The following is a 23,270-nucleotide window of genomic DNA, read 5'->3' as shown; positions in this document are numbered from 1 at the left end:
TATGGGCGTGGCAGGCTGCTTGTTATCTACCTTTTCTATCTTAAATTAACCCATTTCTGTTAGTCTATACTTTGCCACATGGCTTGTGGCTTACCATTGTCTTTACATGTTGCTTTTCATGGCGGCGGTAGGCGATGTCTCCTTCCAACCTTCTACTTCCCAGAATTCTCTTCTCTCTTGTCCCGCCTATACTTCCTGCCTGGCCACTGGCCAATCAGAACTTTATTTACACAGAGCAATATCCACAGCACTTCCCCTTTTCTTTTTTTTTTAAAGGAAGGTTTTAACTTTTACATAGTACAATTACATATAACAAAACAATTATCTAACAAGAATTACAGTTATAATATTAAAGAAGATATCCTATCTATCTTATATTTGTGAGTCTAAGTTTTTATATCTAACTTATCTTGTATCATAACTGAGGAAATTATAACTATCTAGTCTTCAACATCAAAGACCTCAGAAGGATATAATATTACCTGAGAACTGGGAGAAGGATGTAAGCATTCTTCAGGAGTCTTGCAAGAGTAGACAGAGACAGCTGGCAGCCTCGACAGTCACCTAATGTTCCTTTGTAAAGTTGGGGCATCTGTTTTCAGCCCACAGGGCTAGAGTCTCTTGGTCACTTCTAGTCAAGAAAAACTTCATTTCATTACAATCTAAGTTTCATGCTTGCTTTAGGTGTTTCTGTGAGTTCTGGTTACTATTTTATAATGATACATCAGCTGCTCCTGGTGTTTGGAGAAAGGTGGATGGTTGTCAAGTAACTGAGGAATGCTAATTGTGGGTTTAAGATGAAAGCACTTTTAACTAATTAGATTTACCTCTATATATGAATGTACTTATATCTATATGTGTATGTGTATTGGCATAGGTATAGTTAGTTCCCTTATGACATGTGAGTAGATATGAATACCTATCTTAGACCTCTTCCTAGCACACAGTACTTTGTGAATGAGCATTAGCTTCATTAACACTGCAAAGCTCCTTCCTAACCTGTTTTGCAGTCTTTCAGTTAACCCTTTAGCCCCCAAATTATAACTTTTATATCTACTTTAAAGGGATATCTGGTTACTCTGCTTCTACTTTTTAAAATCTCTCTCTCTCTCTCTCTCTCTCTCTCTCTCTCTCTCTGTGTGTGTGTGTGTGTGTGTTACAGGTGGTTGTGAACCACTTGATGTGGGTGCTGGGAACTGAGCTCAAGTCCTCTGTAAGAGCAGCAAGAACTCTTAATGGCTGAGTCATCTCTCCAACCCTTTTTGATTCTGTTTCTTGGCTCACTGTATGTTCTTTTAAAAAGTCTTTTTTAAGTGAAAGGAGATAGTGACAAGCTCCTGTTTTTATTGTCTAAGAATACCCTGATTTCATAGTCATTCTTGAAATACAATGATTTTCAGGTTAACATTCTTTTCCTTAATCCATTGAATACACTGATTTCATGGTTCTAATATTGCCCTTGAGCAATGTGCTGTCAATTTGTTCCCATCCGTTTGTACTTTTAAAAAAATTTCTGGCTGCTTTTAATCTGATCTTTGACACTTTACAGGTTGTCTACAATGTAGGTGGGGTAGGAAACAATGAACCTCATTTCATAATAAAAGTACTGGGAACTCAGAGTAGCAAAAGCCACACAGATTTATTTTCAGTTCTGTAGAAGCCAAACACTAACCTAGACTAAAGGCAAAAATGGATGGTACACAGATTTGGCTCATAACAGTATATATATATATATATATATATATATATATATATATATATATATGTGTGTGTGTGTGTGTGTGTGTGTGTGTGTGTGTGTGTGTATGTGTATGTGTATGTGTATATGTATATGTATATGTATATATGTATGTATGTATGTATGTATGTATGTATTGCTAATCTCATTTCTCTGCCCCCAAATTTCTCATTGGCTGAGTTCTTCAGAGTAGAGCAACCTTCCTGGTGTCTGGCATTGCTCCCTCCCTAAACTCTCCATTCTGCTCTTCAGGACGCAAACCCTTGTCTAGTATATATCCCAGGGCTTGCAATCCCTCCTTTTCTGATACAGGCTGCAGACTGCCTGTGCTTTTTGACCTAGGACAACAGAGAGTGCCCATGCAAGCAGGCACTGGCTGCTGGGCAGGGAAGAGATGAACCGGTGCCTCCTGCTTGTCTACAATTCGTTAACGCACCCTATGCTGAAAATGGACCATAATGATTTATTTCTTACAGTAGGGGGTGGATTTCTTTGTATGGATTCCATTTTCCATTCATTGTTCCTCTGGAATCTATGGATTCACATCTTGTGTCTGCTCTAGATGGGTTCTAGCCAGTGTTCTCCCAATACTGTTTTTCTTTACTTCTGCTTGGCCTCTGTGAGGAGCTCAGATGAGGAACACATCAGGGTTTTTTTTTTTTTCCACAGTTATCTTCTTTTGTTTTTCTACTTCCTGGTCATTTTTTTTTGCTGTGTTCTTGGTGACTTCTTCACCTTTATTCCTGTTTGCTTATTCTCTCTTTGACAGTTCCTATTCAGTACTATCAATTTATCTGTATATTTAATTTTGATGGGATTTTTGTTTTTTAAAAGTTGTATATGTTCTTCTCATCTAGCTGTTTATCTTATACTAACTCATTTCCTTTTGCTGTTTTTATTTTACATTTTATTTCTTTAAATATGCCATGCATAAAGGTGGCTAAAAAGAGGAATTCTATAACCAGACTGTTAGATTTTAAGTCTCATGATCTATCACCTTGACCTCTGGGTGCATCTGTAGTTCAGAGTAATAATACCTCTGCCACTTGGTTGTCATGAAGAAAAATGAGTCCGTATTTACAAAGTGCTTAGGATGCTATCTGGCACATGCTAGGCACAGAAAATCATACTTTGAGTTTTGACTTTTTTATGGGCTAGTGACAATGTGTGGTGTGATCCTCTCTCATCACGCCGGCCACAGCAATGAGCCATAGGCATCAGTCACACACACTCATGCAGCTGCAAGACTCTGTAGTGTGCTGTATTGCTAAGATCTGATGCTCGATAGGTTAAGGAGATCCACTTTCGGTTTACGGTAGAATCAACCCATGATGGCTTTTACCAGGATACAACCCCACTGGAAGTAGATGAGGATTTGTACTTAGCAAACCTTTGATTCAGAAAACAAATATATAATGTGACAGTTCCAAAATCTCCAAGTCTCTTGGGTCTGAATTTGTTGCATTTTATTTCTGCTGCCTCTTTCTCGTGGGGAGTATTTTCTGGATGATTGACGAGGCTTTAGAATTATCCTTACCTACTCCCTCTCACCTAGAGAAACCTCCAAGGGGCTAAAAGAGAGACTCCTCTGCAGAGACAATTTGTGTGGACCTCTGCTGGGAGCTAAGTGGACACTGATGCTCTTGGACCCTCTAACGTATTTGCACTCCTTTTGAGAGTCTTGGGGGAAGGCTTCAAGTTCAGCATCCCTAGCTCTTTATGGTTGGCAGGCTATCCTCGTGCATTTCCCTAAAACAATGTTGGCTTGTTAACTTATACCATGCTTAATATTTTTTTTCTTTCAGCTCATATTTACCAGATCCCTGGAGATTTCTCTTATTTACTTGCTTGCAAACTCACTGGTAACTTAAAACCTTGTTTATCTTACCATAAGCAGAATCTAGCTAGCTAACCTGTAGGGAAGACTCTGCAGTCTAATGTCACCCGGTGTCTTGACTCCTCCTCTGTGGTCCTCCTCCTGACTCCTTCCCCTGTGGTCCATCTGACTCCTCCCTCTGTGGCCCACCTCCTGGTCCACCTGAGCTCTTAGAAGGTTACATTGGAGGAAAATGAGCTAGTATCATTCAGGGTATTTTATGTGTTTTATATTTTCAAATGAGTGAGCTGCCAGAGCCGAGGAGAATCAGCAAAACCTCTGCCTCCTCCTGTGGTCTGGAGGCCTCTGACCCCGGTACTTCTTTGCTTGGACTGTGGAGCTCTGAGTCAAGTCTGAATGTCAAGGTGGTTTTGTGATAAGGAAAAATCCCTCTGAGGGAAGTGGAAATAAGCCACAGAAGTACTTGATGGTCAAGCCTTCCCTGAAGATTAGGAGACCAGGAAACAGGGCTATTACAGTTCCTGTCTCCCATGAGGTTGCCTTATGACAATGGATGTGCCTCGCACGAAGGAAAAAATATGTGCAGCTTTTTATGTTAGGTAAGGACTGTTTTCACTCATTCATCTGCCAAGCATCCTTCGTTTGGCTGGTCCAGGAGGCTCCTTCTTTCTTCCCACCACTCCCTGAAGGTGCCTCGTCACAGTGCTCTTGAACATTCTGTTCACATCTCTGTCTTCCTGGTTAACCTTCCAAAACCTTGAATGAAAGGATCATGAATAATTTAGCTGTGAACCCTCAGAGGTTGGAATGCTTCTATCATAGTGGCTGAAAGGTCAGGGGAGCATGTACCAAGTTCCACAAATGCTCAGTATACAAACTTGGTTAGTCAACAAATAAGTTGAGATAGGAGTGATATATAATGAGATAAGAATTCTTGATGTATGTTTCTCTAGTAAAGTAAGCCTTTCTTCACACGCTGAGAGAGGGGGATTTAGATCCCAGGAGACCATCTGGGGACAACTGTCATGGCTGGAGGAAATGGGCTGGACTGCTGCTGGTGGAGCTAGAGAGAGTGATAGATTTTAGTCTGAAGATATGGGCAGTAAACTGGCAAAACTTCGTGAGAGGCTGAATGGGGGAAGGGAAAGACAGGGTCTGGAGTGACTGCTGGTATGTGGTTCCTGGTAGACGACAGGGACTCTGCTAGACCACTCTGCTGTGGCGTCTCCTGGCAGACAAGAATGTACATGCTGGGTAAGTGCTCTAACTGCCAAGACACAATTCCAACACTTTTATTGTTATTATTATTTTTTTTTTAAAGGACAAGGTCTCACTAAGTTGCCCATGCTGGTCCGAAACTCTTGATTCTTCGGCTTGCAGCCTCTGGAGTAGCTGGGTTTCAGGACCAGACCACAGACCCAGCCTCTCTTCTTTGGAGAACTACTAAGTTTCCTTTCTACTTCCCCCCGTTTGTGTGCTTCTTTAGACTGGGTTCTTAGCTTCATTCTTTTGTCTCCCTAGGACAGAAGCCTGCCTCTGCAGGCCGCCTAGCAGGTACTGGGTGAGCATTATCAGCTGAGAAACAGTTGGCAGGGGAAGAGGAACTGCTGTTGGAACTGGAATGGAGCAGATTGCTCTTTGGGGAGAGGGTCATTTTGCAGGCAGGTGTTGCTGAGGGGCTTCCCAACAGGCCTTGTTCAGGGCGTTTTTATTCACTCCATTCCTGGCCCCAGCCTTGGTGGTATGATTACTGGAATGTTGGGGATGGGGACTGTTGTTTGATTCTGGACACAGCTGGTGGCTGGGAGGACACAGCAGGAAAGGTATATGAAACTGTTTCTCAGCATGGATAGAGGCACGTAAAAACAAGCTGCTCCTGAACAAATTCTCTAGGCATTTTGACTCAGACTGAAAGCTTAATTAGTGGTTCTCAACCTTCCTAATGCTGTGATGCTTTAATCCAGTTCCTCATGTGGTGGTGACCCCCAACTATAAAATTACTTTGTTGCTTCTTCATAACAGTAATTTTGTCACTGTTATGAATCATAATGTAAATAACTGATATGCACCCACACACACACAGGGGGTTGCAGCCCACAAGTTGAGAAACACTGGGTTAGACCCTCTAGCAGCATTACTGGAGAGAGCAAGCGGACTTACAGAAGGAAAGAACAGAAAAGCAGGAGGCTGGTTCTGCCACCAGGGTTCTAGGTTTTGGAAGGGGCATGCACAGAGTGGCCTTTCCATATTATCTGGCAATTAACAACATAAAAAATCAGTTTGGGTTGTGTTTTGATTTTGCCATGCCTGTCAGATTGGCCTCCACTCCAGCAAGTCAAATTATGACTGCTTCATCCCCAGTAATTTCTGTCCAGTGGGAGATGGTGCCAGGGCTCTGGCTTTGGGTCCAGCCCACTGGATTTTTGCTGGGATGGAGAATGTCTGAGTGGCTGTGACAGACAAGGAGAAACCCATAGTCTTGTGGACTCAAGCTGTTGCTTCTGTAGCTGACTGGATCTGGTTTGCTGCATTCACAAGTCAGTTTCCCCAAGTAAAATTTCTAGAACAATTTTCAGCATTCACTGAGATTATTTTTCTCTGCTGGACTCCATTAAGCTTCTGAAGTGTGTGATGTAACATCATACCTTTTTGTGTGTGACTGTACCAGGGGCTAGGAATTGTCCTAAGTGCTTAAAGGACATTAGACCCTTCAAGGCTCACAGTCCTGTTTTTTGTATAGAGGGGCATGGATGGGGCAGTTACCTAGACAAAGTTATACAACCAGCAAGTATCATGGAACTCGGGTTCTTTTTTTTTTTTTTTTTTTAATTGTAACTATTTTTTTTTTTTTTTTTGAGAATTTCATACCTGTATGTGATGCATTTTGGTCATATGTTCCCTCAACTCCTCCCAGAGCTCCCTAACATGTCCTTCTTCCAACTTCACGTCCTCTTTTTCATCTTTTGTATGGCTGAGTCCTGTCAGCACTGCCCACATGTGCATGGGTGTGGGCTATCTACTGAAGTACCTGCCAGTAGCCACAGCAGAAAAATGACTACTCCTCCCACGGCTGCCATCGACCACCAATAGTTCTTCAGCCAGATGCAGGGCCACGTGAGGCCTTCTGCTGTCCGTGCTAGAATTCTGAGGGGCTGGAGCTTGTGCTGGTAACCTGGGCCGCTGTGAATTCATGAGTACAACAGCTATACCCAGAAGAGGCTTCGCGGCACTCTCTCTTCTCTGGTCCTTGCATCCCACTCCGCTTACTCTTGGTTGATACAGATGTATCAGGGGCTAGGAGTCTGGGTCCACCTTTGCCTACTGCAAAAGGAGCTCCTCTGAGCAAGGTTGAGAGCAGTACAGACTAATGGGCTGAAGCATAAATCTTTAGGAAGCTGTCTGACAACATGGCTGCTTAGCAGAATAACAGCAGTAGGTTCCTCCCCACCCAACTGTGGGCTTTAGAGTACCAGGCATGGATGCCCTCCTATAGTGGAGGTCTCAAATGCAACCAGAAAGCAACTGGTTACACCCATACGTATACAGTCTTGCCACTGTTACACTAGAGGGCACATCTTGCCTGGCAAGTTACTATTTAGCATGCCTGGTCCATTGCTTGGTAAGACCACTGATGTCTTTTTTCCCTCAGTGGTATGTGTAGCATCTTCTAGTACTATGAAAACTAGCCAGCAGGAAAATAGTTTTCTAGCAGGTTCAAGGGCAGTTTATCTGTGTTCTACAATCAAAGTGTGTGGTATCTTCAGCACTAGGGTCTTGTTATCTAGTTGTATTGGGAAATCAAGAGCCATGACAAGAACATATGTTGTCCTCCAGGACTCTCTGAGAATCAGGGTTTGACCCAGTCCTGAGGAAACCATATATATTCTTCCTTCCACACCTCTGGATGGAAAGGGTGAGCATTTTCAAGTATGTAACCCCAGTGATGCTTTATTTTCTCACAGGAGCGATTGGGTGACGTCCTACAAAGTCATGGTGAGCAATGACAGCCATGCATGGGTTACTGTGAAGAATGGATCTGGTGACATGGTGAGTCCCCTCTCCCCTCTACCCATGCCATTTGTGCCTGGCCATGGGGCTCTGTCCTATGCCTGGGGAGGTTTACCAAGCCTGTGTAAACTCAAACCAACCAGGAGAGTCTGATGGATAGTGACCTCCTTTCATTCTCTGGAGCCCAACCTCCAGTGGCCCACTGCTGGGGCTGATAGAGCATTCTGGATTCATTCCAACTAACATACTTCTGAGATGCAGCCTCTGACTCCATTTACAAATTCACACGCTGCAGTTGGGGACCCTCACAGCTGTCACTTCCAAGAACCCTGACTTTTTTGTGCCACCTTGCATGATTAGCTTTAGCATGGGAGTTTTGTTACTCTCAAATTCGGAATCTCAAGTGTCCCTCCTCGTGTGGCGTCCAGCATCTTACACACCGACTGCAGCCTCCCTTTGACCCTCTGTCTCATTCTTACTTATATCAGCAGTCCTGCGTGCACCAGCAGAGTGGAGCCAGCTGGTCTACTTGTGAAACCCGCTGCTGGCTTCCCCATTCATGTTTCCCTGCCTCTAGAACTTCCTCCTATTCCTACCAGTCTAAGTAGCTTTCCTTGACTGTCGGGCCAAGGAGAACCTCTCCCTGCTCCAAAGCTTGGCCTGGCCCACCTCCTTCTAAAAGCCTAAGCTTTTTAGGGCATCCTTTTACCCTCGTGATAGACTGAGAGATAGGGGCTTCCTGGGGCAGAGTGCAGGGATGATTTGTTCCTTTTTTGCCTTGATTCCCAGTGTGCATATGTACTCTTTGCTGGGATCCAAAGGAATGAGTGAATTCCTGGCTGTCTTACTTTTTATGATGAAGATCTTAAAAAGCTTCCTCTTTTCCCTTGAGCATCAATAGATATTTGAAGGAAACAGTGAGAAGGAGATTCCTGTGCTAAATGAGCTGCCGGTCCCCATGGTGGCCCGCTACATTCGCATAAATCCACAGTCCTGGTTTGATAATGGGAACATCTGCATGAGGATGGAGATCTTGGGCTGCCCGTTGCCAGGTGAGTTTGCCTCCTGAACTTCCTGCAAGTCTGTTTCCTACTGGGAGACAGGTGCCTCCCTAAGGTGAGTCAAAACAAACTGAGCCATCATTTTCCTCTGTCCATTGTTAAATCTCTTAAACATACGGGTTATTCAAAAAGAAAAGAAAAAGAGCTTTTCATAAGCCCAACTCAAAAACATGAGCGTTGGTGGCACTGAGCCCTCTTGCCAAGTGTGGCTTTGCCTGCTGTAATTTAAAGATGTTTGTGTATGTCAAGGTTGACAGATCACTCAATGCTGTCACTCAGAAGTGAGAAATAGGCATGTAGCAGTCAGCTAGGGGTGTAACTCAATGGTAAAGCACACGCAAATGTGCAAAGCTCTGGATTCGGTTCTCAGCACCACAGAATATGTTTGCCTTCGAGACATTGGTTAGTCCTCAGCATGCTTACTAAATCGGGCACAGAGGCAGGGCAGGAGGTGGAAGGAACTGAGCCATGAGCGTTTGCAAGGTTTCTGCCTAAAGAGCTTCCTTGGATGCCTGTATCCTCACTGAACACTTGCTCCTTCTAGTCTGATGGGCTGATTTTCATATGATGGTGTTCGGCTCTAACTTCAGGATTTAAGTGGGCAACTTTGTGTGCTTTTTGGATCCTATTGCTGTCTGCTCCAGACAGGTTGGCCTGGGCTGGCATTTCAGCAGGTATTGACTGCATCACTGGGGACCCATTGGCAACAGCATCTTCCTTCTGATCAAACATCTCCAGAAAAGCAGCTAGCCTAAAACTCTCCCCATAGTACCTATCAGAGCCTACAGAAGTGTCACATTCCTGTCCTTCTCCAGCCAGGTCACAAGGCACGGGAGCAGAAGCATGATTCATCTCACCCAGATTTCTCCCTGTCGGGCTCATAGTAGAAGCTGGAACATCACTGCCTGTGGGTCCCCAGTCCTGCCCAGCACAGTCCACCACCAGCCCTGATGCTATTTCAGCAGTCACCCCAGCTCCACCATGAGCTTGCATTTACTGTGTTTTCAAAGCATGTTTAATGCCACGTTGCTATTTTTCTCTCGGTCTTGTAATATGCATGAGCTGGCGGTGCCAGCTGTAGGTTTTCAGAACATGAACCCTCCATGGGTGAGAAAGTCAGCTCTGTCTGCCTACATTAGTGATCCTCACAGCAGACACACTTTTTTTTTTCATTTTATGTTTGTTTGCACTTACTAGCTTGCTTTTGCTTTTTTTTTTTCTTTTTTCTTTCTTTTTTTTCATGTCACAAAAATCATTGGTACCTGTCCTGGTTGGCTTTGACTGTCAACTCGACACACCGTAGAGCCACCTGAGAGTCTCCATGGAGGGGTCACCCAGATGAAGTTGGCCTGTGGGCAGGTCTACATGTGTGTGTGTCGGGGGGGGGGGTGGTGATTTCTTGATTGCTAACAGAAGTAGGAGGGCCCAGCCCTCTGTGGGCAGCGCCATTCCCTGGGCTGTATAAGAAAGCTAGCTAAACACAAGCCAAAGAGTGAGGAAACACGTAGCATCCTCTACAGTTCCTGTTGTACTTCCTTGGCTGTAAGTGGATTCCCTGGTCAGAGATAATGTTGCATAGAAGAGTAAACAGGCCTGCTTTCAAGTTTCTGCCCTGAATTTCCTCAACAATTGACCTGTAAGCTTAAACAAGCCCTCTGATGCCCTAAATTGCTTTTGGTAACATCAACAGAATGAAACCAGGAAAGAGGGCATCTGTGGGTACTTTCTCTCCTGGTCTGTGGGCAAAATCTCACATCTCTAATCAGCCTGTGGTAGCTGGAAATTCAGTAGTTTAGAATATTTTGATTCCAGGCTGGGCAGTGATGGTGCACGCCATTAGTCCCAGTACTCTGGAGGCAGAGACAGGTGGATCTCTGTGAGTTTGAGGCCAACTTGGTCTACAGAGTAAGTTCCAAGACAGGCTTCAAAGCTACATAGAGAAATCTTGTCTAGAAAAACCAAAAAATAAAATAAAATAGCGTATTTTGATTCCATACTCTTTTTATTTCTCTGTCATTTGTATGTGTGTGTGTGTGTGTGTGTGTGTGTGTGTGTGTGTGTGTGCATGTGTGTATGTGCACATGTGTATGTCCCCATCCCTGTGTCCACAGTTGTTGCTTGAACTTTATTGTAAGTAGTGGAATTGCTGGGACAGAGATTGTGCACATTTCCAAGGCTAAGAAGCAGAATGCATCAGAGCATGCCTGTTTGGGATTTGAGCTCCCTTTCATAGATGGCTCCTGCAGCAGTCCCACATCCAGCCTGCTGCGATCTGGAAACATCTGGAGTCCTGGGGCTCAGGATATCTGCTAGCACACATCTTGGCCAGCATCTATAAGGAGGCTCTGTCCCCTTTCCTCCAGGCCATGCTTACTACTTAGTACTGAACCTTGCTTAGTATTCCTCCACTTGCTTGCTGTAAATAGTGGGGCCATGGCTTCCCTCTGTGGGCAGAAACTCATATGTCATTAGGAAAAGGCATAGGGCAGCCTATGTGAGTATCATGAAATAATTATTTCTCTGCTAGGTTATTCTTGGTGGGCATTTAAAACACTCACAGTGATGGATGAACTGTGAAATCTGGGTGGTTCCAAGTGTGGACTTAGTGTGGTTCTAGTTTCTACCTGACAAATATATAGGTCCATTTTTAAGAGCCAAACTTATTTTGAAAATGGTTTTAATATAAATCTACACACAAGCATATGTGTGTGTGTTAGAAAGATAAATAGATGGTAAGTAGGTAGATAGACAGTAGATAGGTAGGTAGGTAGGTAGGTAGGTAGGTACATAGATAGATCTATCGATAATGGATGGATGTATGGAAGAATGAATGGATGGGTAGACAGATAGACAGACAGACAGACAGATAGATAGATGAATAAATAGATGCACATGAAAAGAAGGGTTGTGCACACTTCAGAAGGCACAGTCTTTTGCATTTTGATAGTTTAACAATAGCTATCTGTGCAGTTTCCATGGCTTCTGGTGTTACATTGGTCAAAGGATTTGAGAGATTAAATAAGAATGTTCTGGTATACTAATTTTCTGTTGTTATTGAAGAGCAGAGGATAGTTATCCTTTATGTCATAGGAAACGAGATCTGCTTCCTGCACTTGCTTTATCAGATCAGGTGACCAATTGTCTTCCTCTGTCAGGAACAAGACAGGACTGTCCAGGGAACCCAGCACAGGCTGGCCACTTGCTGGATAGAACGCAACCAGAGTACTCTTTATAGTGTTTTCATTGGTTTGAAAAGAACTTGGAGCTAGACAGAGTAGCACTGGCTTATTATCCTATTGCTTCAGAGATTGCCATGAATTAAAGCTAACCTGGTCTACAGAGTAAATTCTGGGTCAGCCTTAGCTATAGAGGGAGACTCCATCTTAAATAAACAAAGCAAAATAAAGCAAAAAAGAATTTAAGGATGAGCACAGAAGGGACTTCGGGGACAACTTATGGGAGAGTACCTTAAACATCAGACTCAAGGTATCGGGGAAGGAGAGAAACAGAAAATCACTCTTAATAGAACACAAGTGAAACACACACACACACCGTGGAGAGGTAAGACAGCACCCTTGGAAGGTCGGGGAGCTATGTGTGCAGACCTTTGTTCTTTCCTGCTTTTACTGAAGAAAGTGTAAAGTGGCCCTTGTCTCACGGAATGTAAGCCTTGGATGTGACAGCATTGTTCCAATCCTTTCAGGCCAATTAAGGAATTAATTAGTAATTAATTGTGTGTGTGTGTGTGTATGTGTGTGTGTGTGTGTGTGTGTGTGTGTGTGTGTGTGTGTGCTTGTGTGTGGGATGTATGCATTCAAAGTAGACCAGAGGAGGATGTCCAGTGCGCTGTTTGTCACACTCTGTTCCCTAGAGACAGTCTAGCTGAGCTCCTGGAGTGGGGTTGGTAGCAGGCAAGCTTCAGCGACCCTAAGGAGGAAATATTAACTTTCATATTATTTGGCTTAATCTTGTCCATCAACTGAGACTTGTTCTGTGTCCTAGAATTTGGGGAGGAATAATAACTAACTAATGTCACTGACAGCAGCAGTAAACTGTACTTACTGTTTTGTGTTTACCGGTTAGCTTTGGGACCAGTTTAAAGCCCCTGCAGTTGGTTAGTCTTTAACTCTAGGAGGAGTCACAGGCAGTCTGTGGCTCTTTCTCACTTCCCAGGACTAGTTCATTTACATCAAGCCATGGAAGGCCAGGGGAGTCACAAGCTGCTTGCAGATTTTCATCAGTACTTTAAATCTGTCTCCTCTGCAGCTTTCTGATTCTCTGCTTCCTGGGGCGGGCCCTATGTGGACAAGTTCTGCAGGTAGCTGCCTCTGGGGTCTGCAGCTCGTGAAGGGGCTGATGGTTCTCAGTTTCTCATCTCATCCTCTGATGAGTCCTTTTTTCCTGTTTGGCTTCAGTTTGTCCCTTTCTTAGGACACAAAACAAAACGTTCTGTTTGAAGAAGCAAGGGCCTTGCCTCAATGGAGTCCAGACTTGAAAGGCAGCCAGTAACTACTCTTATAAAGGGGGTCACTGACCTCTGACCATGTCATGAGTAGAGGGCATTGTCTACCAGGGAGTAAATGACCATGGATACACACATTGTCCAAGAGGAATGTGAATACTGGCCTCCACTCGTCCCCAGTGGTGCTGGGTAGCTTATGGGTCTAGAGTCCTTCTGTTCTCCTGTTGCCTAGCATCCCTGTGAGAGCACACAACAGACAGCGACTCGGGCAGAAGAGTTAGTAGGCCAGTGTGTTGAGAACAGAAGGTGGAGTAGGTTAATGAGGTGAGGAGGCTGGATGCAGGATTTTAGGTACTGTGCCGGGAGTCCTGTCTCCCTGTAGGTAAGGAGACCCCCAAGGAGTCACTGGGTTTTAGTATGAGGGATCTTGAAAACTAACCACATGGAAAGAGGCAAGATGCTGGCTGGCCAGCTCCATCTGTGATATTAAAGGCACAGAGACAGAATCAGTTAGTCAGGACTTCTGCTGCCAATGCCAGAGTCCTGCTCAGACTCACTTAAGGAGAAAAATTTGGCAGACAAATGAAAATTGCAGGAGTAGATATGACAGGCTTTAGGCAGGGGTGGGACTAATATCCCAGGGCCTCTTGCTGGAGTCAGGACTGTCTTGGAGCCTCTTGCAGACTGATAGGCTGTCACTAGCACCGCACTTCCTGCTGTCTGAGTGACCCCAGGAGAAACAACACTCCTACAACTCTGATGTCACTGGAGTAGTTAGGATCAGAGCCTGGACCCTGGCAGTCCTAATGAGCTAGCTCAGATACTCATGCTCACTACTCCTGTTAAGGAGACAAGCCATATGGGAATGCAAGCCATAGTGGCATACAGAGAAAGGAGTTAGTGTGGCCACACTGGGAAAAACAGATGACGAGATGTAGTGAACCCCCAAGTCCATCTTATGGGTCCTGACTTAAAGTTTAGGTGTAAATAGAGGACGGGAGTTACACACAACTCTAAGCATTTCTTGGCAAGGTGCAACCTCACCCTTCATCAATCCATCATTTTCTAGGCTCCAGTCTCTGCTATGAGGTACCCTGAACTAGGGAAACCCTTGCTAGGGAGGAGAGCGCCTCCTCTGGCAGGCACAGGGCTTTGTTCAGCCTTGTCCTTTTCCTAGCATGAGATCCCTGGGAAGAGTTCAGTTCTTTGAGGACCATTGTTGCAATGTTTTGACAGCCAAGGAGAGGGGCACAAGTTACTTCCTTTTGAAGATCTTGGCACCAGTGAGGATGGATGCATTGAGAGCATGGTTCTTGTCCCAGGATCATCTCTGAACTAGTGACTGGCTGGGGCAAGTGGGTTCACAGCCTGGACCTGGGTCACAGGCTTGCACCTGGGCTTATAGGGCAAGATGGTTCCTCTGAACCACCATGAAATAGGTGCCAGTCAGAGAAAGGGACTTCAGAGATAACAGTAGATGGCTGATAGACTGATGGTGAGCTCTGAGCTCAATTCTTACTCTTTTTTTGTTTTGTTTTGTTTTGTTTTGTTTTGGAGACAGGGTTTCTCTGTGTAGCTTTGCGCCTTTCCTGGAACTCACTTGGTAGCCCAGGCTGGCCTCGAACTCACAGAGATCCACCTGTCTCTGCCTCCCGAGTGCTGGGATTAAAGGCTTGCACCACCACCGCCCAGCCTCAATTCTTACTCTTAAAACTGCGAGATGGGCTCCTAAGAAATTCTCAGTAAGATTTTGTTCAAAGAAAAGACAAGTGAGAAGCATTTATTAACTATGGGAGACTTGGCATTGGAATTTTGTTCTGGATGCATCAAGACACTGATTAGTATCCAGGAAGGAAGGCTGTTGTCTGATCAACCATTCTTTTGTACCCAGGGCTCTGGGCTTTTTCTTTAACCCCTTTTCACAACTTGAAGGCACAACTGGTATTTGAAAACAAAAGGGGCTTTCAGACCCTTTGGAAAGACACCCCTAAAACTGGGGAAGGTGCCGAATAGCTCTCAGAAAACAGCAGGTTGAAGTCGGTGTCAATAAATGCAAAACCAAAACCAAAACCAAAAACTGTCACGCTTTGCCTTTGCTTGGAACCCACGGGCCTGGAAAGCTCCCTCTAAGGCATGGATGTCCCATGCCCCAAGCAGATATTTGAGAAATAACTGAGGCCTTGGTTGAGCTTAGATGGCATTGACTTTCTTGCCTGGACAAAATGTCTGTATCCCTCCTGCAAGCTACAGCCTTTCATGACAGCTACTTGTTTATTACAGTATTGTTAGATCTCTCATGAAGATTTCACACTATATTTGGTGTGGGAGTCCTCGGTGACTCCTAATTTGTGGTATGTGGCCTCAGTCTTCAAGGCTAAAGCCCCTGGTTAGGGGCTCCAGGAGGGCTAGCTGATGTGGATGGGTGAAGCAGGTGCTGATGCCTCCTTCCTGCCTGAGTATGTAGTCATGGCTTGGTGCTTCTCACATCGATCTTGCAGAATCAGCTGGGATTTTGTCATGATGTGGAATCTGATTTGGGAGGGCTGAGGTAGGTCCATTAGGCAGCCAGTGTTCCTAGTCTGGGGACTTTGGTGACACAGATGGTTCCTTGCTGATCCTGATATCTCAGGGGTTCTTCTGCTACCCACATTCCCCTGCTTCTAGAATGGGCCTTTGAGCCATTTGGGTGGAGCCCATGCTGTTGTGGGCTTACAAGGTTTTGAGTGCACTTTGCATGGGTTGTGGGTGTGGGTGTCAGGGGAAGGTCTGCACTAACTGTGATTTTCTGACTGAATCCTCTACTGGAGAAATGTTAGCATGATGACCAGGGCCTGAGAGAGCCTCTGCCATTCTTCCTCAGAAGAGGACAAGGACATCAGGACTGATCCAGGGTCCCTTCTTGTCGCTCTCCGTCAAGTTCTTCCTCCTCCCTGCCCTCTCTCTTCTGCATAGTCTTTATTTTGGAATGATATACACAACACAATAGGAATTGAAAAGAAAATTCAAGGGAATTCAAGGGAATTCAAGGGAGCCAGAGTCCTAGTCCTCGGGGTCACCCCTGTCACTACACTCTGATCACAGCGGTGAGGCTGCTGTGTCAGTAAGACTTTCATATCCGCGACAAAATGCTTGTCATACACAACTTACAAGGGGGAACAACTGATTTTGGATCACAGCTCCAGAAGTTTCCAGAGCATAGTTCTTAGTTCCATTGACTAGACCGGTGGTGAGACGGAATACCAAGGCTGTGGAAAGATGTAGTGGAGAAAGCTATTCACTTTCTAGTAGACAGGAAGTAAAGAGAGAGGAGGGGATTGGGGACCAGGCAGAAAACCTTCAAAGGCACCCCAATGACCTAGTTCCTATAGCTAGGCCCTGCCTACTAAATCCACTACCTCTTAAAGTAGGGACACGAGCCTGTGAGAATATTTCACATGGAAACCATGTCAGGTGCTTCTGGCTCTAAATGTCACGGCAGGATGGCTTCAGGGTTGGCTGACCAGGAGCTCTTGAGGTCATTGGGCTTCTGTGCCCTGTTGGTCACTGAGGTTGTGCTGACAGCTCCTTCATGGTCAAGTGGCCAGCACAGCAAGCAGGCAGTGCTTCAGCATCCTTTCCTGGAGAGAGATTTGTCACTCTCTCCTCCCTTTTGCCGAAGAGCTTTGCCTCCCCTGGGACAGTCAGAGCAATTGGGGGCTGTGATGGGTTTGGCCTGGCCCTATGAACGGGGCATGAGAGTTCCGAGATGTCAGAAGAGGGGATTCTCATATGCCAGGCTTCTGTGAAGAAGAATGAAAGGGAACGCATCCCAGTTAAGAGACTAACAGTGGGTACACACTTCCTATTGTCCTCAAGGATGTGCATGTGGTTTTGAACTTCATATCTACTTGTTCTGTACTGACAGCAGCCCAGGCACACATGTATCTCTTCTGCTGCTCACCATAGGCCAACAGAGGAGACAGCATCCTTTTCCCACTTGCAGATGAAAACATTTAAGGCACAGAGTGCTCAAGTGGTTTGTCCAAGGTCACACCACATTAAGCAGAGACTTAAGCCCAGGCCTGTGACTGTACAGCCTTAATCTCCAAACAGTTCCAACTCCCATGTGCCTCCTGGTGGCTTGGCGCTCTTGTTTCTGAACCAGCGTTAGAAGTTGAGCTTTCTAGTTCCACTATCATCACAGAAACCAGGCTCCTAGCATGGACACAATAACTGAATGAATTCAAAACCATCTTTCTGTCCCTAGATCCTAATAACTATTATCACCGGCGCAATGAGATGACCACCACTGATGACCTGGATTTTAAGCACCACAACTATAAGGAAATGCGCCAGGTAAGACTGGAGTGTGGGGTTTCCAACATGGCTTTGTCAAAGGGGGCAGCAGGGCCTGAGCCGATAAGCACTATGTGTGATTCCTCTGGGCAAGCAAATGGGGACTCCTCTCTGTTAGGAAATAGCTGAAATGGGCTCAAAGCTAAACTTTTCTCATTGAAGCCTTTAGTTCCTAAAGGTTCTATGTGTTTGAGTTGGGTCATATTAATTAATTAATATTAATGAATGTGGACTTGAAGGTGAGAGGGTGCTCATGGTAAAAACAGAAAGTCTTCCCGTGGGTCCGCATGCTGTGTTCCACAATGGATCTCCATTAACATGCTCAGTCCTTCTAAGAGCTCAGGAGGGTAGAGACTGTGATTACCTTCTCTTATTGATGGGAAACTGAGTCACTGTGACACTATATAGCACTATTACCCCTTACCACAGTTTTTTGTAAAAATTATTAATTGAATTTATTCATTTATTTTACATCCTGACCACAGTTTCCTCTCTCTTCTCTCCTCATATTCCCTCCCCATACCTCCCCTCTGCCCAACCCCCCCAATCCACTCCTCCTCTGTTTCTGTTCAGAAAGGAGCAGGCCTCCCATGGGTGTCAACAAAGCATGGCATATCAAGTTGATGTAGGACTAAGCTCTTCCTCATAGTAAGACTTTGTAAGGCAACCCAGTATGAGGAATAGGCTCCTAAAGGCCTGCCAAAGCCTCAGGGACAGGCTCAGCTCCCACTGCTGGGAGTCTCACAAGTAGACCAGGCTATACAACTGCCACACATATATAGAAGGTCTACGTCAGTCAATGTTTAGATTCTTAGCTCAATCTTGGTTGTCTACTAGAGTGACCTGGGAATTTATAAAGCATTGATACATGAGCCACCTCAGACACAGTGAAGTCGAATCCTTAGCAGACATGTCCTAGAAGTTGACCTGTACTTCTGTACAGCCAGGCCTCAGGACTTAGGATTGGCATTTTTTATAAATATTTTTTTCTTTATTATTATGTGTTTTAAATTTTATACATCAGCCATGGGTTCCCCTGTCCTCCCTCCTCCCAACCCCACCCCCACCTTCCCCCCAGCCCCTCCCCTCCATTTCCATGTCCTCCAGGGCCAAGACTCCCCTGGGGATTCATTTAAACCTGGTGGATTCAGTACAGGCAGGTCCAGTCCCCTCCTTCCAGACTGAGCAAAGTGTCCCTGTGTAAGCCCAAGGTTTCAAACAGCCAGCTCATGCACTAAGGACAGATCCTAGTCCCACAGACTGGGTGCCTCCCAAACAGATCAAGCTATTCAATTGTCTCACTTATCCAGAGCGCCTGATCCAGCTGGGGGCTCCACAGCCTTTGGTTCATAATTCATGTGCTTCCATTCGTTTGGCTATTTGTCCCTGTACTTTTTGCAATCTTGGATTCAACAATTCACGCTCTTGCAGACCCTCCTCTTTCTCGACAGTTGGATACCTGGAGCTCCACATGGGGCTGGCTGAGGATCTCTGCATCCACTTCCATCAGTTATTGGATGAGAGTTCCAAGACGACTGTTAGGGTGTTTGGCCATCTGATCACCAGACTAGGTCAGATCAGGCTTTCTCTTGACCATTGCCAGCAGACTACAGAGGATATGTCATTGTGGATTTCTGGGGACCTCTCGAGCACTCTGCCTATTTCTGTTCTCATGTGGTCTTCATTTATCATGGTCTGTTACTCCTCATTCTCCCTTTCTGTTCTTGAACCAGCTGGGATCTCCTGCTCCCCTAAGCTTTCTTTCCCTCAAATCTTGCCCTTCATTACTCCCACTGTCGTCCAGGTTGTTCATGTAGATCTCATCCATTTCTCTGTCATTGGGTGATCCTTGGGTCTTTCCTAGGGTCCTGTTTTCTAGGTAGCCTCCCTGGAGTTGTGTAGCAGTCTAGTCATCTTTGTTTTACATCTAGTATCCTCCTATGAGTGAGTACATACCGTGTTTGTCATTCTGAGTCTGGGTTACCTCACTCAGGATGATTTTTTCTAGATCCATCCATTTGCCTGCAAACCTCATGATGTCATTGTTTTTCTCTGCTGAGTAGTACTCCACTGTGTATATGTACCATATTTTCTTTATTCATTCTTCAGGTGAAGGGCATCGAGGTTGTTTCCAGGTTCTGGCTATTACAAACAAAGCTGATATGAACATAGCTGAGCAAATGCCCTTGTGGTATGATTGAGCATTCCTTGGGTATATGCCCAAGAGTGCTATAGCTGGGTCTTGGGGGAGATGGATTCCCAATTTTCTAAAGAAGCGCCATATTGATTTCCAAAATGGCTGTACAAGCTTGCATTCCCACCAGCAGTGGAGGAGAGTTCCCCTTGCTCCACATCCTCTCCAGCATAAGCTGTCTTCTGTGTTTTTGATCTTAGCCATTCTGACAGGTGTAAGGTGGTATCTCAGAGTTGTTTTGATTTGCATTTCCTGGATAATTAGGGATGTTGAGCAATTCCTTAAATGTCTTTCAGCCATTTGAACTTCCTCTGTGGAGAATTCTCTGTTTAGTTCTATAGCCCATTTCTTAATTGGACTGTTGGGCATTTTGATGTCTAATTTCTTGAGTTCTTTATATATTCTGGATATCAGCCCTCTGTCAGATGTGGGGTTGGTGAAGACCTTTTCCCATTCTGTAGGCTGTCGCTTTGTCTTGTTGACCGTGTCCTTTGCTCTACAAGAGCTTCTCAGTTTCAACAGGTCCCATTGATTGATTGTTTCTCTCAGTATCTGTGCTACTGGTGTTATATTTAGAAAGTGATCTCCGGTGCCAATGCATTCAAGAGTACTTCCATTTTTAAAAGTAGCAGGACATGATGATCAAGTGTGACTTTTCTCAGACTGACCCAGAGTCTCTGTAACTCTGGGCTGTGTCAGCCTGTGCATGCTGGCTGCCACATACCCACGAGAATGGCAGAAGGGTAGCACCTGGATTGGCTCACTGTCTCTGAAGCCCCGTTGCTTGTTTGCACCCATCATGGGCATTGCATGTTTCCTGGGATGACATAAGCAAATGTCTGTTCACCTCAGATAGGGTGCTGATGACACTGTTTGATCTCACTGGAGTCCAACTTGCTAAAGCAATGAGTTTATTGGGCTTCCGTACAGAACATGGGTTAGGGGTTACTTACAGGAATGTAGGTGATGCGCTGCACCAACAGAACATTTTGGCCCAGAATGAGTAACAACTTCTCCATAGCAGCACAGGCAGAGTCCTCCCCCGACTTCACTTAACCTTCTACTTTCTATATACTCCAGTACCTTCAAGATCACAAAGCCACTTGCAGCTAGAACAGAATTACATTCAGCTGACAGGGAGGTGCAGGAGGGGGTGGCTGGGCTCTTAGTTGACAATCCAATGGCCCTGATCCTTCCTTCTATGAGGGGAGTCCAACAGTCAATAGGCTGGATCTCGAGGGTCTCTTGCAAGTAGTCACAGCTGCTCTGTTGAAGACAATAGTGACTGATATGTTCAGTGGATAGCGCTCTACATTAATGTGCTAGAGAGTTTGGGAAGGCATTGGCAAACAAGATTCTTAGCTATTTAAGAATCTGTTTGAAGACATAGGACAAGCAGAAATAACCTCAGGATTACATTGGCATGTAAAGACTCACCAAAGGCTAGTTAATGCAGCTGAGAGGGAGGGCTTGTGGGCTGAGGGAAGGAGCCAGCTACCCAGGATGAAGGCAGGGGATGTTTCTGAGATCAGAGTCATTAGACTGAGCTTCAGTTCCATGGAATGAACATGCCTGGCTTGTCTCACTGTCATTTAACTTGAGATACACACGGCTTCCAGACACCTGTCAGCACAGACGTAGAGGTGGGATGTGCTAAAGAACTCCTCTTACTGTCTTGCTCTTCAGAAACAGAGATAATGTGCTTGGACTTGAGGTTTGTGACTCATGCCTGCTGCTCCAGTTTCTCAGGGTATTTTTATGGCTCTGCCCACCATTCTGTCTTCAGGAGCTCTGGTGGGTTAACCCAGTCTTGCTTGATGGGTGTTTTAAGGCATCAAGCCCAGAAATGAGACAGATATCAGTTCAGTTGGTGCAATGAACTGCAAGTATACATAACATGATCTGAATGTTCAGAGTCCCTGGGTATTGAGACGTTTAGACAACTGTCCCACGTGCATAACTGGGGTCCTCTAGGGAAAGCTGGAAGTATGTACTTTATGCAAGAAGTGCTTGTGATGGCTGCCACTCAGGAGATGCTAGGACTAAAAGGACTCAGGGCCACCAATACAGCCACCTTGGGGCCCCCTCTGAAGTCCCACTGCCCAAAAGCACTGAGTTGGAAACTGTCCAGGGAGTGCTTCTCAGTCCCAGTGTGTCGGGCTAGAAGCCATTGCCATGTAGATTGCTGATTCTTGGGGTTGGATTAGAAGACAGAATTGCTAGCCTTTTCCCCAGATGGAGTCTTCTAGGTGGCTGTAGAAATATTTCTACCTCAGGAAAAAATAGTTGGCTTCGCCTGCTCCTGAAAGAGACATTTATAGCCAACAATAAAATGAGATGCTCATCCCACTGTAAGATAGCAGCGAGAATGTGTGTGGCTTCCATGCAGCATATGCCTGTAGAGCACTGAGTTACATGGCTCCTATTCCAGGCAGAGGGAGGGGCAAGAGATGGGGAAGGCAGAGAGGAAGGTGAAGACTATCCAAACATCCATACTTCAAGGCAGAGAGAATTATGCCAAGAGAACATTGGAGATCTGCATAGTATATGTATTTATGACTTCCTGGTTCCTTGTTTAAATATACATTTTTCATCTCCTTCACTTGGAATGATGGGGGCAATGACTCTGTCACTTACAAGTCTGCAATATGAAATTTATCATACATATGCTTAACATCATCATTACAGTCATGACAGATGGGATGGGAATAGATGGGTTTGCTTACCCATGGCTGGAAGAAGCTTTGACTATAGCTGGACCAATTGATATCTGGATTGCCTGCAGATGTTAGCAGACAGATAGGTAAGACTGATCTTGTCCAAACAAATAAGCCAGCAAGAACAAAGGGATGAAGTCAGAGTATCAGGTGGGTGCCAGGAAAGAAGACAGGTCCTAAGTGAGCTGCATTCCTCCCAATATGGAGGGAAGGTTGGTGAGTCCCACCACAGCCCCTAGGAAAGAACTTTGGGGATTGGGGTGTGAGGGGAGAGGTATTTCTGAGGTAGGTAGTTGACCTGAGCCATGAGTATGTTTGAGGTAGGGTGTGGCATACTCTCATTGGGAATGGCTTGCCCTTCCCAGGTAGGAAAGATATTGGTTTCCTAGGAAAGTATAACTTGACTTTGTTTTGAACCATGATATGGCTAGGTGCCAGATGTTTAGGAGATACAGGTTGTGTTGTTATTTAATGTGATTCAGGTAGATAGCAGTTAAGGGGTAAGACAGGAGTTGTAGGGCAGCTTGCTGTACTGATGTAGAGGATGGCTGAGGATGGCCAGGGACATTGGGCTGTGAGGGAAGTTAGCTGAGTTTGCTAATATGTTGTATGGTCAGCTTGAGTGTGAGGACAGGTGATGATGGTGGGAAGCCAGAGCAAGGTAGTAGGTCTGAGAATCCAGACAACCAAAATTCTGACCTGTCTTAGTTAGGGTTTCTCTTGTTGTGAAGAGACACCATGATCATGGCAAACTCTTATAGAGCAAAGACATTTAATTGGGGTGGCTTATATTTTCAGAGGTTTAGTCCATGATCATCATGGTGGGACATGATGTTCTGCAGGCAGATGTGGTGCTGGAGAAGTAGCCACGTTTCTTGCATCTTGACTTGCAGGCAACAGGAAGTGATCTGTCCCAAT

General features: G+C 45.2%; 1 protein-coding gene across 1 annotated transcript in view; it reads left to right on the top strand.

Moving 5' to 3' along the window:
* Cpxm2 (carboxypeptidase X, M14 family member 2) overlaps nt 1-23,270 on the top strand; it is a 121,189-nt gene that overhangs the window by 71,583 nt on the left and 26,336 nt on the right. The window contains exons 5-7 of the mRNA XM_036186096.1: nt 7,538-7,622; nt 8,485-8,635; nt 17,353-17,441. Coding sequence (XP_036041989.1) covers nt 7,538-7,622; nt 8,485-8,635; nt 17,353-17,441 — 325 coding nt within the window. The remainder of the gene's footprint in view (nt 1-7,537; nt 7,623-8,484; nt 8,636-17,352; nt 17,442-23,270) is intronic.

The sequence above is a fragment of the Onychomys torridus genome, chromosome 1 (assembly GCF_903995425.1).
Source record: "Onychomys torridus chromosome 1, mOncTor1.1, whole genome shotgun sequence".
NCBI lineage: Eukaryota > Metazoa > Chordata > Mammalia > Rodentia > Cricetidae > Onychomys > Onychomys torridus.
Note: the sequence above shows the minus strand (reverse complement) of the source record. Positions and strands in the feature narration are given on the sequence as shown.